The 18,886-nt window shown below is 41.8% G+C and overlaps 1 protein-coding gene across 4 annotated transcripts in view; it reads left to right on the top strand.

The window, feature by feature from the left end:
- Window positions 1-18,886, top strand: part of SLC12A4 (solute carrier family 12 member 4) — a 49,579-nt gene that overhangs the window by 17,988 nt on the left and 12,705 nt on the right. For all 4 annotated transcript variants that reach the window (XM_069868343.1, XM_069868344.1, XM_069868341.1 and 1 more), the window contains 9 exons: window positions 1,910-2,004; window positions 4,096-4,227; window positions 12,490-12,636; window positions 13,202-13,256; window positions 13,546-13,676; window positions 14,122-14,363; window positions 16,265-16,479; window positions 17,453-17,617; window positions 17,701-17,799. In XM_069868343.1, the coding sequence (XP_069724444.1) occupies window positions 1,910-2,004; window positions 4,096-4,227; window positions 12,490-12,636; window positions 13,202-13,256; window positions 13,546-13,676; window positions 14,122-14,363; window positions 16,265-16,479; window positions 17,453-17,617; window positions 17,701-17,799 (1,281 nt within the window). The remainder of the gene's footprint in view (window positions 1-1,909; window positions 2,005-4,095; window positions 4,228-12,489; window positions 12,637-13,201; window positions 13,257-13,545; window positions 13,677-14,121; window positions 14,364-16,264; window positions 16,480-17,452; window positions 17,618-17,700; window positions 17,800-18,886) is intronic.

Genomic DNA, 18,886 nt, shown 5'->3' with positions numbered 1-18,886 from the left:
GTGTCGTCATTTGCACTTCTGTCTAGTTTAATGAGTAAAATCTATATGGCAGATAACTAATTTTTCTCAGCAAAAATCTCAAATACACTTTGACCACAATAGAGTAGAAGGGACCGCAACACAGTTTAACAGTACGTACCACAGCAAAATTGATCTTTTACACTTCTCCTGCCAATGTAGACATAACAAATAGAGCAAGGAAGTTGTGTTTGCTGTTTTTGACTAAATATTTACCTTCACTGAGGTTGATAAACATTTTATTTTGATGCTGTGTTACTAAGCTTACTGTTATTTTTCTAGTTGTGCAAAAATTTCTGCAGTATACCTCAGTGCGAACATCTCTTGGGTGTGGGGTCAGCAAATGCGCTGAGCCCAGTTGTGCAAGGCAGCTGCTAGTTAACATTTTGGTGTTAGTTGTCAGAGCTGTGTGAAAAGCAATAGTCATGTAAACACAGCAGACTGGGATCTACAAAAATTTTGGGTCAGCTAAGTGTTTGCTACCAGAAGCCTAAAGAGACCCCTATTGTTTGTGATCATGGTTTTTTTTTTTCCAACAATTTTGTTCAAATCACCTGTGAGTAATTGCCAGCAAATTAAGCTTCTTTCTATGCGTCCCTTCCCCTCAGTAAGAATAACATTGAACTTTCTCATAGCTACTTTGCTTATAGCAATTAGTTTTGTAACAGTGTGGGGTGTGCTTATCACTCTGCAGGGGAGGAGTTTTCTGTTTGCCTGTTAGGCTCACTTTGTAAGTTGATTCAGATTTCAAAATGTCGAGAAAGTTTCACTTCAGTTATATTGAAATAATGTAGCGTAGCCTTGTTGAATTGATTAGCTTAAGCGTTGAAAATGATGGACCTTTTGGAGCAGGTCCAGAGGAGGCCACAAAGATAATCAGAGGGCTGGGGCACTTCTCATCCGAGGAGAGGCTGAAAGAGTTGGGGTTGTTCAGCCTGGAGAAGAGAAGGCTGCAGAGAGACCTTAAAGCAGCTTCCAGGACTGAAAGGGACTCCAGGAAGGCTGAGGAGGGCTCTTGATCAGGGAGTGCAGGGGTAGGACAAGGGGGAGCAGTTTTGAGATGAAAGAGGGGAAATTGTGATGAGATCTTAGGAAGAAATTTGTTACAGTGAGGGTGAAGAGGGCCTGGCCCAGGTTTCCCAGAGCAGTGGTGGCTGCCCCATCCCTGGAGGTGTTCAAGGCCAGGTTGGATGGGGCTTGGAGCCCCTGATCCAGTGGGAGGTGTCCCTGCCCGTGTCAGGGGCGTGGAACTGGATGGCTTTTTAAGGTCCCTTCCAACTCAAACCATTCTATGAAAATATGCACCAAAAATTCCAGCTGTTTAATCTTTTGCTTTTTAAGTATGCATTTACAATACTACATTAGCTTGCAGTGTTTTTGTTAAAGATAATAAGTTTTTTCTTTTGTTTTCAATTTCTTTATTGGTTACTTTTTTGTAAATTAAAAAAACGCTCCTTGGATTAATCCTTTCCTAAGGAGATACTCTTGGAAATCTCTTCAGTTTATATTGGCTGAAAGAGTAAGGAGTGAAGAGTTACAGGCAAAATAAAGGAATTCTTGTTTGTGAAGCGAAGTGTGATGGGAGCCACAGGTCTGAGAACATCTGAATACTGGAATCCATTTGATTTTCTTTTGTTTTTATTCCAGACCTCATTTTATACTTCAGTGACCTTTTTTTCTTCTTTTTTTCTAAGTTACTACTTCTTATAAAAGTCTATTCTGATCTTCCATGTGTATTTGGTAACATTGCATGACTTCAGATACGAAAAAGAATCGGATTCAATTTACCAAACAAGTTTATTCCCTATGGTTTTTGTCAAGGGTGCAAAGCTTCCTTGGGATATCTGTCTTTCTGCTATTAACATAACCTGCTTCTTTTTTTTCTTTGCAGGTCATGGCAACCATAAAGAAAACAGTCCTTTCCTGAACAATGTAGAAGCTGGCAAGGGAGGTGATTACTATGACAAAAATCTGGCCTTGTTTGAGGTAATTTCTAACTGTTTTTCATACTTCTAATGTGATTTGTGAGGAGGGATTGAGCACGGTGTATAAAGTGGAGGACGGAGCATTGCAGAGGTCCAGGCAGTGTGTCAGTCCCTAACTCCCACTGCATGACACATCCAAGAGCTGTTGGTAGTTAAGGGCTAAGCCTACAGAGCAGCAAAATATAATGGTGCCAGAGGTGACTGGAATAGTTTAAACTGTGAATCTGTGGCACTGTTGGCTAATCGGTGTGAGAGATGAGCACGGGCTGGTTTACTGTGTTAAGAAGGGCCATGTTATTCTGTAGGCGAATGCCTAAGTTTAAGTACTCACATTAGCCTGGGTATCCTGTGTTACAGCTGCAGTACATCAGTAACATGGATTTCTACCTCGCGTGATTTTTTGTGGGTGTGTGTCTGTCATCCAAGGGACCAGCAGGCAGAGTTATTTTGCGTGATGAAACAAATTGGGTATTACGAACCCTTGGGACCGTGAGGCAGAGAAGTATGACGGTTGCCGTGGGGAAGCAAGAGGGACCAGACTCATGCGGGGAGGCCTGCTGGAGCCACACCAGGTTCAGCAGAATCCTCCTCCACATCCTCACATTGCTGGCGTTGCATTAGGTGCTGATACGTCATGGTGTGCTAAAACCAAGGTCCTAAAAAACATTTTCAGATGGGGAGTGGTGCAGAGAGTCTTTGTTTGGCTCAGCAGCTGCTCTCCAGCTGGGCTTCTGAGTTACAGCTTCACAGCAATACTGGCAGCATGTACCCTGTGTTTCCCTTCTGGGAACTCAGTGTGGGGCAGCCTGGGCTGGTTCTACACCCCACCAGGCTGGCACCTGCAGAGTGCAGCTGCCGGCATAGAGCCTGGACAAGTAGGATTAACCTGCTGCTAGGTAGGAACTCACCGTGGAAATGCTATAACCATGTCTGCCGGCGGTCTGCTTGAGCTAAAAGACTTTGAAGCTTGCGCCCAGCTGTGGTGTCTCCTCCCTGCAAGGCACTGTAAATCTGAACTGTGTAAACTCACTTGCAGATCATGAAGAGCTGGCCACTTACGGCATGGCTGCTGCTAGTCACAAGTCTGCCTTTTTCATAACTGAGAACACAATAATGCAGCAGGGCTGCAGGTGCTTTCTGTGGTACTCCAGGGGGAGGAGCAGGTAGCTTCGCAAAGGCCATTGTGCTCAACTGAACAGTAAGCGTGTGTTGCCTCAACTTCTTTCTGGAAAGAATCATAATCAAATTTTTGAAGATGTGAACTGCAGATGAGATCAGAGGAAGGAATAAGAAAAGGAGCTTATGGATCAGTTTCTGCTATCAGGTGCAGAGCATATAATGCTAATGATTCTCCCAGAAACCGTGATGATGCATGAAGATACGGTAAAACTCCAGACAGTGAAATCTTTCTTAGGCAGTTTTTATTTCCTGTGTAGATAGCTGTTTCTCTTTACCGTGCATTACTTCCTGTGCAATTAGACAGGTAAGACATTCTAATTTCAATGAGAAAGGGGAAGGCAATGATTTTGTTTAGATTTCTTCTTTCCTCTTGAGCTTTTTCAGAAACAGAAGTAGGATGGGATGGCTCTGAAGGTGTGAGGCCTCTGTACGTGTGGCTCTTGGCATTTTTATCCACATGAATTAGGTAGTCTAGTTTGAAAAATGTGATAAAATCATCAGAGCGCATGCATGCCTGTAATGACCATTAAATCTCTAATTTATTTGGCAACTTGACCTGTATTAATGTATATCTCTTGATCTAAGTTGACATTATTTATATATTCAGAGTGCATATCCCTTTTCTTACAGTCCCAAGGCTCAGACTTCTTTATTGCTATAATTCATGCTTTTCAGCAACTAAGTAGCAAGGTGCAGACCTGTTGGCATAGCCTTTTCCTGTCAGATTCGTCTTCCTTTCAGAAAATTAAATCTTATCATGAGTGGTTCAGTCACAATGAAATATTCCATCATTCCCTGCATGATTTTCCTGGTGTGTTCCCTGGCAGCTTCAGGTATGCCAAGGGACACATGACCCCAGACACTTCATAAGTGCTGTGAATTGTAGAAGCTGACTAGTTGTCCTCTTCCACAGGAGGAACTTGATATACGACCGAAAGTGTCATCTCTGCTTAGCAAGTTGGTCAACTACACAAATCTTACCCAAGGTGTTAAGGAACATGAAGAAGCAGAAAATACTGATGGCTCAAAGAAGAAGGTATCAAAAGTAAGTGTTGTGGTTTAACTCCAGCTGGGAACTAAGCACCATACAGCCACTCGCTCACCCCTCCCTAGTGGGTGGGTTAGAGAATTGGAAGGGTAAAAGTGAGAAAACCTATGGCTTGAGAGAAAAACAGTTAATAGGTGAAGTCAAAAGCTGCATGTGCAAGCAAAGCAAAACAAGGAATTAATTCACTGCCTCCCATTGGCAGGCAGGTGTTCAGCCAGGAAAGCAGGGCTCTAGCACACAACAGTTACTTGGGAAGACCAACACCAGAACTCCAAACTCCATTTGCTGAGCGTGATGTCATATGGTCTGGAATATCCCTTTGATGAGCTGGAGCCAGCTGTCCCGGCTGTGTCCCCTCCCAACTTCTTACGCATCCTGGTCTACTCTCTGGTGGGGTGTGGTAAGAAGCAGAAAAGGCCTTGACTCTGTAAGCAATGCTTAGCAATAACTAAAACATCCCTGTCTGATCAGCTGTTTTCAGCAAAAATTTGTAACATCGCCCCATGCTAGCTACTCTGAGGAACAATACCTTCATCCCACCCAAAACCAGCACAGTCAGTAAAGATTCCCTCCATGGCCAGCTGACGAACAGGATGATTCTTCATGTGATTTTTGGCAATCCAAACTCCTTGCAGCTTTATCTTAGCCTCTGTCAGGAGTTATGCCAGTGTTGCAAAGAAATAACATGGAATGCTGTAGGTAGCTAGCCATTACCAAAGGATTGGGGGTGATCTAGTGGTTAAGCACTGTGCACTACAGTGCAGTAACATGCAACTGGTATGGGTTTAGGTAAGTAGGATAGGCTTGTAGTGGTGAACTGAATAAATAACAAACCCTCCAGCTTTTTCCTAGTGCTGTTTTAGCTGCCCAGCAGTATCTGACACAGCTCTATGTGCCTGGTAGTTAGGACACAAGATTTGCAGGAGACAACACGTTCCTGGAGTGATGGGTGGAGGTCAGATTGGATGCCCTGGGGCAGCTCAGGTGTCATTGTGCTGTTATGGTACATCGACAACTGAATTCTCCCCCAAAGGATCTGCATTTAGAAGGTTAGCCCAGTTGGGCTGGCCTTGTAATTACTAGGTAGAAAGTGGGGTTTAATTGTTAGTAGTTAGATCTCTATCAGGAGGGCTATGTTCTAACTGCTCTTCTGGCAGTCCGACAAGTATTTCAGTTAGTGCTAAACCCTAGAATCATAGAATAACCAGGTTGGAAGAGACCCACTGGATCATCGAGTCCAACCATTCCTATCAAACACTAAACCATATCCCTTAGCACCTCATCCACCCGTGCCTTAAACACCTCCAGGGAAGGTGACTCGACCACCTCCCTGGGCAGCCTGTTCCAGTACCCAATAACCCTTTCTATGAAAAACTTTTTCCTAATGTCCAGCCTAAACCTCCCCTGGTGGAGCTTGAGGCCATTTCCTCTTGTCCTGTCCCCTGTCCCTTGGGAGAAGAGCCCAGCTCCCTCCTCTCTACAACCTCCTTTCAGGTAGTTGTAGAGAGCAATGAGGTCTCCCCTCAGCCTCCTCTTCTCCAGGCTAAACACCTCCAGCTCTCTCAGCCGTTCCTCATAAGGCCTGTTCTCCAGCCCCTTCACCAGCTTTGTTGCTCTTCTCTGGACTCGCTCCAGAGCCTCAACATCCTTCTTGTGGTGAGGGGCCCAGAACTGAACACAGGATTTGAGGAGCGGTCTCACCAGTGCCGAGTACAGAGGGAGGATAACCTCCCTGGACCTGCTGGTCACGCCGTTTCTGATACAAGCCAAGATGCCATTGGCCTTCTTGGCCACCTGGGCACACTGCTGGCTCATATTTAGTCGGCTGTCAACCAACACCCCCAGGTCCCTCTCCTCCAGGCAGCTTTCTAGACAGACTTCTCCTAGTCTGTAGCACTGCATAGGGTTGTTGTGCTCCAAGTGCAGGACCTGGCACTTGGTCTTGTTAAACCTCATGACATTGGTCTCAGCCCAGCAGTCCAGCCTGTTCAGATCCCTTTGGAGCCTCCCGACCCTCCAGCAGATCGACACTTCCACCCAGCTTAGCGTCATCTGCAAACTTGCTAAGGGTGCACTCGATGCCTTCATCCAGGTCATTGATAAAGACATTGAACAGGGCTGGACCCAGCACCGAGCCCTGGGGACACCACTTGTCACTGGCCTCCAGCTGGATTTAACACCATTTCCCACCACTCTCTGGGCCCTCCAGCCAACCAGTTTTCAGGTGGGTGGTGTTCGGACACACCAGCTCCAGCAGCCGCTGGGTTAGTGAGAGGGCCCTGCTCCACTGGTCTATCTCCCTCTCACATTCCCTGATAGTCCTCAGCCTCTTTCCCTCCTCCCTTAGCTCCTCCACCATGTGAAGGAGCTCCCCCACTCAGGCGCAGCTTTCACAAGTGGAGCCAGTACCAGCGGCACGAGCCGGTGTGGGAGGGGGCCCTGCCTGCAGCCCAGGGCCTGGGGAGCTGCTGCACCCACTGCGGCTCTGGCTGGGCGGCAGCATCCACCCTGCCTGCTGCAGCACACGGCGCAGCTTTAATCTTCTGCCAGGTGGCCACCATGGTCTTCAGTGTCTTCTGGCTAGTCTCTAGGTCCTCTCTGCGCCCTCCCTGCCCGCTCCAACCGCCCCGCTCCTCTTCGCTGCGCTCCCAGGGGACCGTTTAACTCACCGCCGGGACCCCCCTCCCGCCAGGCCCCGCGGGACCGGCCGTTGCCGCCTGTCAGGGCCCAGCGCCGCCCGCCCCGCTCCCGACTGGGTTTTTCTGGGATTTTCTTGGCTCAGGGGAGCCCCCACTGCCTCAAAGTGTCCCCCCCACCGCAGAACTCACCGTCCTGCTGCCAGGTGCTGCCGAAGAAGCCTCAAGTAGTATGGTTGCATTTTATGGCACTTGCAGGCCCGTCAGTTTGCTTGCAAATTTGTCAAAAGGAAGTTTTCCAGAATGCTAAGATAGCGCTTGAATTCTACAGGTTTTATTATATTGCACTGTCACAGTTTGAGTGATTTCAGAAAGAGATGGCAGTGATAATGTTGAAAACCAGCACATTGTTCTCAAAGGGAATGTTACCCCATGTAGAACACCGGATTCCAGCTCCCTTACTCACGCTCCAGTTCTTTACTCTGCATGGGTTTACACTTGGGTTAAAACCAAGTTGTTTAGTCAACATGAAGCTTAAAATTTAATTTTATCTTGGACCACATGCACTGAAGTGCTCTAATGTTTTGGTTAATGTGACATCATTACGAGATTGACTGAAGGTTGTCTGGGTGTAGTAACTGCATTCTGGTACTATAAGCTTACATAAAAAAAAATAAACGTTTTAGCTGTGAATTTGTTTTGTGTGGTACATGGTGTTATACTGATTGCTGAGTCTGTCCAAAGTTTTTACCTTCACTTTGCTAATACAAACTCTCAGCTGCATCCCTGTTTTGGCATGCTTTTGGTGGGAATTATGTCAGGCCTCAGCTGTTAATGTGGTGTTATTGTGTAATCCGAAATAATTTTCAACCTCTTACTATCAAAAGCAGACTGATTATTACCCTGACAAAGATAGAAACGAGTGCAATAAAATAGGTACAGTCCTTACTATTTTGAGAAAGTTCTGATCACTTTTGCTGTTTATTTCTTTATTATAATATTTGCCTGACCAGAATGCCAGGGTGAGATGTGGTCTGATCTGAAAGCTTGTTACTGACTTCCCTCTTGGAAAAAGAATTGGGAAAATTTAGTGATGGGTCTGTAGTGTAAAGCTGGTTAAAATAAATGCAGTATATCTTCATAAAGTAAAACTGAAGCAATTAACGGGAAACTGAGAAGTTGTTTTAAATCCCTGGTAGAGTAATGTGTGAGGTTTGGTGTTAGTATTTCTGTGTGTAGGTATGCTTTATGTAAACACTTGAATATTTTCAAACTATTTACTACCATGAAAAGGACTGTTTTCCTTGTTAAAACCATTAAGTTTGGGCTTAATACCTGGGTTGTCCTGAATTAGGCTTTCCCGTATCCCAAAAATGTGTGTCTGTGGATTTCTCAGCTGTTTTTTTATAGAGTGGATTGGGTAACTATTCCAAAAGTGACAATATCATCCTGTGTTAATAAATCAGTATTTTCTGTGTAAACAGTGCGATTTCCTTAAGGGAATCTTTTCCTGGCATGTCTGTCTCTAGGATAAACTACATCAGCTGCAATATTGTAACTGAATGCTGAATTTCTTCTCCCTCCCTTGCCATAAGCAATATGAAATCTTAAACAACTTGCGGAATATAAGAAAGTTGAATAGCACAGTGCTATGGATTGAAGTTACCTAGAGACTTTGCAAATGGGGTTCTTCTGTACACTTATTTTTAATCATCTTTGAAGTATAAATCAATGTGCTGTCCTTACAGAAGCTTGACTAGCCACCCCAGCACAACAGCAGGTTCTGTTTTTAAGTGCCAGTGTTGTTAACTGACTTGTTGCTGACTGCTATGCTGGGTATGCTCAGCAAATACGTACCCAGCCAGTGTGACAAAATGTAAGCTGCCTGTCCTTGTGTGTCACTTACTAGAACTGGCGTCTCACAGGCAAGGTATGGAACAAGGAGAGTGAGCAGACTCTAGGTCTGGTGGTCAAAGATGGAATGAAGCAAGCAGTCCTTTCAGTAAGTGAGCACAGAATTCTCTGAGCACATAAGACAGGTCTCTCGGTGAACAGCTTTTTGTGACCTAACACACCCCTGGCCACCATATCGTATCCATTCAAGTGACAAAAAAGCCAACCCAAAAAGAAACCAGGAAAAACCCAAATGAACAAAAAACCATAGGCGCAAAATAAAGAGACAAGCAGTTCTGTGCCCATGAAGTGACCAAATCAACAAGGGGCGGGTGTCAAAAACATAAGATCTCTCTTCCGAACTTTAAGCTTAAAAGACTAGAGGGCAATGTGCTTTAGCTTGTGGAGATCTTTGTTGTCAGTACCTGCTTTCTACAGTGGCAAGACCAAAAGAGACCTGAACTTTTCTGCAAGCTTGTATTACATGCCTATCCTCCTTCTAATCTTTTGGAATAATTGCTGCGGTTTGTGGAAGATGTGAATAAAGATCAGGACAACTCTAGTGCAAAATGACTTAATATAAACATACTACCCAGTTGCATTCTCATTAAATATTTTTGATAGTAGTATTCTGTGTTAGACATATCAGATAAAATTCACACTACTTTGTATAATAGGGTAGAAAGTGTGGTGCTTTTTATGTTAAATACAGTGTATATTAAAGCACTTCAGGTTGCAGTGCTATAAAAATATCTTCTCGCATGATGGAAAAAAAATTAGATTAATTATTTTAGTTCGTGTATTTCTAATAAGGCAGTTTGCTTCAGTGCTGCTGTCTGTCCTCATGCTGCAGAGCAACCACAAGAGCTGTCATTACTGATCAATGTCCCTGAGCCCTGCGGCCAAGTGCTTTGATAACCTATCACACTGGCACAATGGAAATAGTGTCCTTCAGACTCAGATCAATATTTGTATCAATTATGCGTCTGCAGCTGATGAGAGTGAACAGAAACATGATCTGCATCACTGAAATCAAGACTATTTTTGAGATTTTTCTGTCCCTTCTTGGTGATCCATACCATAGTTTTTTGAAATGTCTTTGTGTTTTATTTCCTTTATGCAGCAAGGGTTGTTTAATTTTTCAATTTGGTAGCTATTGGGATTGCTGGTGTTAAATACGTCTGAGATCAAGTGGGTCCAAGTGGCATTTGTGGGTCATTCTTTCATACTGGTACTTTTTTATTCTGCAGGTTAAGAAAATCCAGAGTAAACTCTTATGCCTGAGATACGCTTAGTGATATTGCAGCTTGGTTTTTGTCTGTGGGCAGACACTTAGGCGTTTCCTAGTCTCATGACTACAACTAATGCACAATTTCCCTTCCTCTGTGGCTGAAGTCACCTTGTAACTTGATATGTCTAAGAGGCCACTTAAGAGGAGGTAGAGATGATGATGAACAGTAGAGCAAAGCTGGGGGACCGCTTAGGGCAGAATGTTTAAAGGGCAAAGTGAAAACTAATGTGCTTTGTTAGTGCTTGGGAAACTCTCATATAGAGTATATAACAAGTGTGCTCTACTTGCTTCCCCTGCATAGGGGCAATAGGTTGGGCTTCTTTCTTTCCCCATGTGCCAGTTTTGACAGAGACTTAGGATCTCTTTTACCTCTGAGATACCCACGTCTGATAGAGTCATTTGATGCTGGCTGCTGGAATGATGTATTGTGAGTCGGGGGACTGATGGATGAACAGTCAAGTAGATGGTAAAACTACGTGGAGTGTCTCTTAAGGGGGAGCAAAGAATGCATTAATGTGACAATAGGAAGCACTAATGCAGGGCAACATCTGCCTATTACTTGGCAATGTTATTTAGTCCTTTCTCAGTTAATATTTATGCTGTTAAAGACACATTGTGAATTAGATGAAGATGTTTGAATCAGAAGTACCTGAACCTCCCCTTCTTGAGGAAACAGCTACACTATATGGAATAGCCTGAGAGGTCCCATCTCCACTATAGCATTGAACAACTTCTTTAAAAATACCTTACCCTGGTCAGGATACTTTAGGTACAAGTGACATTTCTGTTAGTATCAGAAGACAACAACTATTATTGCCCTCACACATAATCTTGGCAAAGCTGATCAGGTTTGTTCTGTTGGATGGTAATTGTTGTGCAAATGGCAGAGCTTTCTTTGTTTTCTGGAACTGAAAGAGTTGAGTAACAGCTCTGTTGATCTGATTTAGCCTTAGTCACACAAGGAAGTCAAAGCTGACTTCAAGAAATTCAGTCAGCAATTTTTGGCATTTTTAACAAAGAACTGTTCAAATCATATTCTTAGGCAGTTTTCTTTCATCTCGTGGCAGGGCAAATTCCTAATGCAGATGAGGAAATTTTGAATTGTAATATGCAATTGCTAATCGAAGCTTTAAATTCTGTAGTTGTTCATTTAGACATGGTGATATTATAACTATTTGATTTTTCTAGTGTTTTGCTTTGGGTAGTAAAATACAGTCTTGGCTTACCGCAGGCAACTAATTTTTTTCCATAGAGAAGACAAGGCAAGAACTAAGTTTTGACAGCCATTTAATATGCTTGTCTTGAATATCATTGCTTCCTATTCATGACTTACTTGTCTGTAAGGCTGCATGTTACCTATTTATTTTTGCATCTAGTCAATGGTATGTGGAGTAAAATTTGAACAAGTGTTGTCACCTCCCTTTAATATCCTCCTCATTTAGATAATTGTGGGTTTCTTTTAAATGCTGTCCATCTGTAATATGTTTTGGAATCCAAGTCTGTTTATAGAAGGAAGTATGACAAGGGACAGGCATTTGGGAACTTACACTCTCTATTCCCCTTATGGTTCAGCATTCTGTAGAACTTTAAATACCAATGAAAACCTCAGAAAGCAGAAGGAATGAAATGTCTTGGCAGGAAACCACAGAGATTTGTAGCTCTGAATTGCTGCTAGTGCCAAATGTGCCCATGCAGGGAACATTTGTATTCCTTGACATAAAGCCCTTATTCGTGACCTTTTGATGTCATTGTTTTGGGTGTGTCTATCCTCTGATGATAACTGTATGAGCAAAGGAGAATTCTTCAAGATGCTATATTGAATGCCAGTCATGTGTAGTTCCTGTGAAGTTGCGTAACTAACTTGTATTTCCTCAGTCACTGTCAAAAGTAACTCGCAGTCTGATGCTAACATTATTTAAGCATAGGAAAGGTAGAATCATTAGTTCTACGTGAAATAATATAAAGTGGAAGGGAATACATTATTCATGTCTCCAGATTGCTTCCAAGTCTCTTCTGGTTGTAACGTCACAAAAGGATGTTTTCCATTAAACTGATCTGTTAATTCTGGGGAGCTGGGTAGGTTCTGTCTTACTTAGGGTCTGTAGCACTCAACGGCTTTCATGCTATTCATAGAAACTCAGTGGTTCTACAATAAAACAAATGCAAGTATGTTCTGTTATTAGTAATTTGTGTTAAATGCTGATTATAATTATTTCAAATGTGAAGATGTGACGGGATCGGCATTTTATTCAGAAATGTGTAGGTTTGGTGTTAGAAGTTTGTTCTGTGTTTTGTTGAAGTCCGGTACAATAGTACTTGTGTGTGTCTACTTTTATGTTTGCTGAACTTCTACCATTTAAATAACTGAAGTTGTGAGATTTTTTTAATTACCTATGCTTTAAATAATTCCAGTTAATTAATGTCAAACTACTTTTTCAGTCACCCAGCATGGGCACCCTGATGGGAGTGTATTTACCATGCATGCAGAATATCTTTGGAGTTATTCTCTTCCTTCGGCTGACCTGGATGGTAGGAATGGCTGGAGTTCTTCAGTCCTTCCTGATTGTACTACTTTGCTGCTGTTGTGTAAGTATATAGGTAAAATAATGCATGTGACGTAACCTCTGTGAAACTACTGAGAAACTTGGAGGGGCTGCATTGTAGATGTGTGTGTAAAGAAAAGCCAGACTTATATTAGACACTTCTGCTCTGCTTGGAGCCATGTGATTTCGTTTCCTTTTGGTTTCCTTTTTTTCTTGTTTTTGCTGGGGTTTCTAAACTGGCAAAACATATCTAGTGTAGATACAGTCTTTAAAATGTTGTTTGTTCAGCAAACAACTGTTTCTTTTCCTGTCCCAAGTCACGGCTGCCTACTTGGGTGCAGTAGCCTTTGGGGGAATTTCAGCTCTGCAGATGGAAGGACACCTGCGTTCTTTTATCTTGCTTTGTCTGGATTACTTGACCTGATAAAGCAGTAGTCATCTCAATGGCTTGATGGTTACAGTTCTGCTACCCTTGTTTTCTTTCAGATAATGGCTGTCAAGGCAAAATAAATAGAAATATCATGTCCTATGTATGGTTTTGCTCTACCAAGAAATAACTTACAAAAATATTGTTGACACAATTGCTTCCTTTTCCTTGTTTTCCCCAGACCATGCTGACAACCATATCAATGAGTGCTATTGCCACAAATGGTGTTGTTCCTGGTAAGTGTAGTTAGCAGACTTCTCACTTGTATTGAAAAAAACAAACAAGTTGCTATAAGCCGTTAACATGGTTTTATTCCAGAGAAGTTTCCTTAAGCCAGGATATAAAGCCTGAATTTATATTTTTATATATTTTTTTTAGTTACTCTTGTGCTAACAAAAAGATACTTCAACTGAACCCCTAAGAAAGCAGATACACAGTGTATAGTTTTGTTGTGTTCTTGTCAGTATTTTATAATTTATAACAATGAAGCGAGAGAAGACTATAATTTATGTTCTTGTTTTGTAGCTGGTGGCTCCTATTTCATGATATCAAGGTCATTAGGCCCAGAGTTTGGTGGAGCTGTAGGACTGTGCTTTTATTTGGGAACAACATTTGCAGGAGCGATGTATATCCTTGGTGCCATAGAGATTTTATTGGTGAGTAGTACCAGAGTAGTTCTGCTTTTAAGACAAGTCGCATATAGAAAATACTGCAAGTATTCGTGTTCTTCATTTGTATACCCATTTGCAGGTAGAGACCAGAAGGTCTCCAGTTTCTTGCTGTCCAGTTCTGTGCTGCTAGTGCTTTGGTTTGGAAGTTGCACGCTCTGTGGGTACCCAGAATAGATGCTGTTCTGAAAATGTAGATGGGAGTATAACTTAATGGAAGACACTTGTTCATCATTGATAAAATTGGCTCAGTTGTACAACTGAAATGTGAAGGGGTAGTAGCCCATTCTTTTTCCTGTAAACTCAGGGTTCCTGGTGAAGAGCACATTGCAAACTGGAAAGTGGCGTTCATTTCCAGTGTAGGTACAAGATCACTACAGTAATACGCAGTTCTGTTCCTGTGTTCCTTAAGCTTGCTCTCTTCTTGTTTCAGACATATATTGTGCCGCAAGCAGCAATTTTTCATCCATCTGGTGCCCATGATGCATCCAGTGCTATGCTAAACAACATGAGAGTGTATGGAACTGTATTCCTCATCCTGATGGCAGTGGTGGTCTTCGTAGGCGTGAAATATGTTAACAAATTTGCTTCCCTCTTCTTGGCCTGTGTAGTAATTTCCATACTGTCCATTTATGCTGGAGCTATCAAGTCCATCTTTGATCCACCTGAATTTCCGTGAGTAATATTTCTCAGTGGGGGTAGGGCTTTGCCTATGGGTCTGGAACGTGGGAGTTCAGTGAAAGTTACTTAAAACTCGTGCCTAATACATTGCCAAAGCTACCTTTTTTGTGAAATACTTGACTTTTTTTTTTAAGTTGTCTGCAGTGATAGTAATAGTCTTCTGCATGCCGAGCTCATGGAATAGAATTTTCTTAGGCTAAAATGAATGCATTATTATATTCTTTAACTGTTTCTGTAGAATGAAGTCTCATGGTAAGTATGCAGATTGATGGAGGCTGACATTTTTCTGCTTTCTGCAAAGAAAATCCAGTATCTTTGCCTACGGCTGCTGAATTAAATTTTAGCAAGATTTTTGCTAGGTTATTTGTGGCATTCCTTCTGAGTAGGAAGCATTTTGGTAAGCCCATTTTCCCCAGGCCTGTCAGACATGATGTGTTGCCTCGGTGGTTAGAAACTGTGGTGGTGTGATGCAGCTGTTTGCTGAGAAATAAAGCGTCACTTAGGAATGTGGGAGGTGTGATGGTGGGGCCATCCTGAGGCTCCAGTGACACTTCCCCTTGATCTAAAAGCAGATTAGTCTGCCCTATGAGTTGCCCTGCTCTGAATGCCACACACATTCCTTGCCATGTTGGCAGTTAAACATGTAATACCGTTTCTTAAAGTCAGAGCTGGAGCAGCAGTAATGTGGGTGCATGTGTTTTGCCAGAAATACAAACAGTATTTCCTGATACTGCAAACGAGATGAGTGGAATGGAAATAGAGGAGTTGAGTCTGCATAATTATTCACATCTTAAAATGTTGTGACCGTAAATAAGTACTTGCAACCCTCAAGTGCTCCCTTTAGATACTTAGGGCTCAGTGATTATAATGTAAACCTGCCACTGCTGTAAAACAGCCGTAAAAATAAAACAGTGTCTCTGCCTCCCCCTCATTATCTCATGGATTGTTCTGAAATGTTTTGCCTATCTTTATTCCTTGTGCTGTATTCCTTTTTCTTTTGCTGAAGCAGCCAAATACTGTATTCATTTTTAATTCTGAAGAGGAAGGCTTCTCCTGAAGTTACAGTTCACGGGCCTGCAAACGCTACAGAAATGGCCCTCTCTTCTATTTTCCTGGCTTCAGAGATTGATAAGATCTATAAAACAACTAAACTTACTAAAATGGAAGAAACAATGCATTTTTTTCCCCTTTGGGTGTTTTCTGGCACTGTGGGAAGAGAAGCTGAGTGAACCTTTAGTGGCAGCAAGCTTTTCTATCACCCTGTCTGTGGAACCATCTTTGGAGAAATGGATTAAAGATTTTCAGTGTTGAATAAACTGTTTTTGAGGTTGTGAAACACAACAGGCGCTGGAGGATTTTAGCAATTCTGTAGAGTACCTTCTGACAAGAAGAACCTTTGAACCTTTGCTTATTGTGATTGAAATGTATGTTCCTAATTCTGAAGCTACCCTGTCAGGGGTTGTTTGGGTGCTACTGTACAGAAACTGGGATAATGTGATGCTAAATACTTTTAGATAGTCCTAGCATCTAGTAATTTGAATGCTAGTATTCTTCATTATTGCACTCCAGACAATCTGTTTAATTGAAAACAAAGATGTTGCCTCATCTTTCCCTTTCAGCATTTAAGATAAATTTACCAAATTCCAATAGATCACACTGGTGTAGGTTTTTACATCTCTCCCCAAATTGTGGGAAGAGTAGCTCTATACTTCTGACCTTTAAAGGAAATGGATACAGAGCCTTTGTCCTGCTACCAGCATGTTTTTGAAGCTGAGAAGTGATGTAGCAGACTAGAGGCACTTGAAATTTTCATGATATGGAAGAATTATGGGGAAGGGTGGAGTTCATTTTCCCGGCATCATATAATAGTACTTGTTTTCATGTTTCCCTTCCAGGATTTGCATGTTGGGCAACAGGACTTTGTCAAGAGATCAGTTTGATGTTTGTGCCAAAACCATAGTTAAGGATAACATTACTGTGGCCTCTAAGCTCTGGGAGCTCTTCTGCCACACTACAAACTTAACCACTGAGCACTGTGATGAATATTTCCTAATGAATAATGTCTCTGAGATAGCGGGAATTCCAGGAGCAGCTAGTGGCATTTTAAAAGGTACAATAGAATATTTTTTTTCCCTTAAAGAGGAGAGGCGTGCTCAGCAGCTGGAATAGGTTGAACTGCTCCCTGCTGGTTAAGAAAGAGGTACTAAAGAAATGTAATGTAATTACAATGGAGAAAATTATCTTCAATAAAGAAAACCAAGTCTTATGATTTATAAAAAGCTCTTTTCTCATGATACAGCGCTTGTCTGCAGTAAAATTGATTATGTTTGCCTTTTATGCCTGATAATTTCAGCAGAAAGTCATCTGTAATTATAAGCTATATTAACATAAGTAATTTGTTTAAAATTTTTCAGAACTCTGTAGCTATGACTCTCCATTTTAGAGAGGTTAAGATTATGTCCTGAAAGAGAAGAGTACTTGTATAGAAATAGCGTACCTCCTTCTTTGCCTGCTCCTGAATATAACATCTTTTAAAAGTATTCATTATTGAAATGAAATCCAGTTGTTTTGTGCAGGTTTCCACAGAAACAAGTAATCTAGTTTCTAAAAAGGACTCAGCATTTATTAGTGAAATTTGAAATGCTGACCATATAATTCTCTAGAATTCTTCCACTGTCTAAATAACAAGCCTGTTGATATGTAGAAAGCTGGCTAATGTTGCTGCTTTGGATTGTCTGAGCTACTATGTGTGGGCATGGTGGTTTGTTAAAAATATTCAGTGTATTTCTTGGTATTAAAACAAGTATGAAGTTAAAAGAATGTAGCTTTAGTAATACTAAAGGATAAAAGTTGCTTAGACTTCTGTAGGCTATTTAACCATATTTATTGGTTTTTGTTACTGGTTCCCTTGAAAGCATACAGTATAAATTTTCTTTTGTGTAACTTGTCTACATCTTAATTTGTGTTGATAAATGAATTGCATGAATTGCATTTGTGATCTTCAGTTGTATACTCATTATAATGAGCATACGTTTGAACTGAAACATACTTTTCTCTTCTGTGGTGTGATGATAACATTGCAGACAACTTATGGAGCAATTATTTGGAGAAAGGAGAGATACTGGAGAAAGCACATCACCCATCTGTTGACGTAGCAGGCCAGAAGAGCAATCTGCATCTGTACGTGCTTTCAGATATAACTACATCATTCATGGTGCTGGTTGGCATCTTCTTCCCTTCAGTGACTGGTAAGAATACTGGGACATGACAGCATCTTGGTTCTCTGAGCTTTCTTCTCTCCCATGATCTTCCATCCAAACTGTATTTTCAGGTATCATGGCTGGATCAAACAGATCAGGGGACCTCAAAGATGCACAAAAATCCATTCCTGTTGGAACAATTCTTGCTATTGTCACCACATCACTAGTCTGTATCCTTTTAAAATTAGTAATGTATGTTTTTATTCAGAAGTCAGTGAAACGAGATCATCTTTCATCAGCTTACAGGGTTGTATTTCCCCTGCCACCCTTAGCCCTTACTTGATTTTTAACAGTCATTCGATTTAATGCCGTGCCGTGGTTCTTAGACACATTCCTGGCTGGCATGTGTGGAAGTTTACACACACTGAGCTCACTGAGAACCATGTAGCTGTGTATGACTCGTCATTTCCCACCTGTTCCCACTGAGACTGGAGCATTTAATTTGCAGAAGATGAGGCTGTTCCTCATACCAGATTTCTGGGTGCTGAATCTATGTTTGAAGGAACAGCCTTTGTCCCAGCTGAAGTTACCAGGTTTGGTATAGGGTTAAATTTTTTCAGGGCTTAGGACCACAGGAGCTTTGCTGAGAACATGAAGCCCAAATCTTTCAGCTTCATCTGGCTGTTTGTGTCCTAAACTACAATTTATCAACATAAGGGGTTACAAAAAAGAAAAGGCAAAAGGCAATTAATATGACCAGGGACTTCAGAACTACTTTGTAAGAGCTTTCTGAGTAAATCTTACCCAAAGGACAGCTGGCCAAGATGATGACTCTCCTGGAAATTCTGTTGCTTTGAACCTGTTTTTTTTGCCAGGCATTGCCAAGCTGTAAATCAGGATCCCAGGTCACTTGCCCCAGCTTCTTAGGAGCGCAGCTTTTCCCAGATGTCACTCTGGGAACTGACCCTATACCAAGAAGTCTGTGTTTCCTCTGAATATAATACATTTTAAAACAGGTCACAGAGGTAGCCCCCAGCTCTAATGCTGAACTATTTGCAGTTTGAAACATTTTGTGGTGGGTAACTTTATACATAGATGTGAGTACGCCACCCAGTGGAAGGCTTACACCATGATTTTTAGGAGTGATTAATGTTTCCTCTGTTATTACTTTTTGTATAAAACAGAAACTGATATTAAAACATCTTTCTTTTCTCTCTCCTCTTGTGCCTGAAGAGATCTCCTTTATCATAACATTTAAAACTTTTTTGAAAATTGAAATATAGCATAATTACTTTTTTGCTTTAATACTAGAAGATA

The sequence above is a fragment of the Phaenicophaeus curvirostris genome, chromosome 14, assembly GCF_032191515.1.
Source record: "Phaenicophaeus curvirostris isolate KB17595 chromosome 14, BPBGC_Pcur_1.0, whole genome shotgun sequence".
Classification (NCBI taxonomy): Eukaryota; Metazoa; Chordata; class Aves; order Cuculiformes; family Cuculidae; genus Phaenicophaeus; species Phaenicophaeus curvirostris.
Note: the sequence above shows the minus strand (reverse complement) of the source record. Positions and strands in the feature narration are given on the sequence as shown.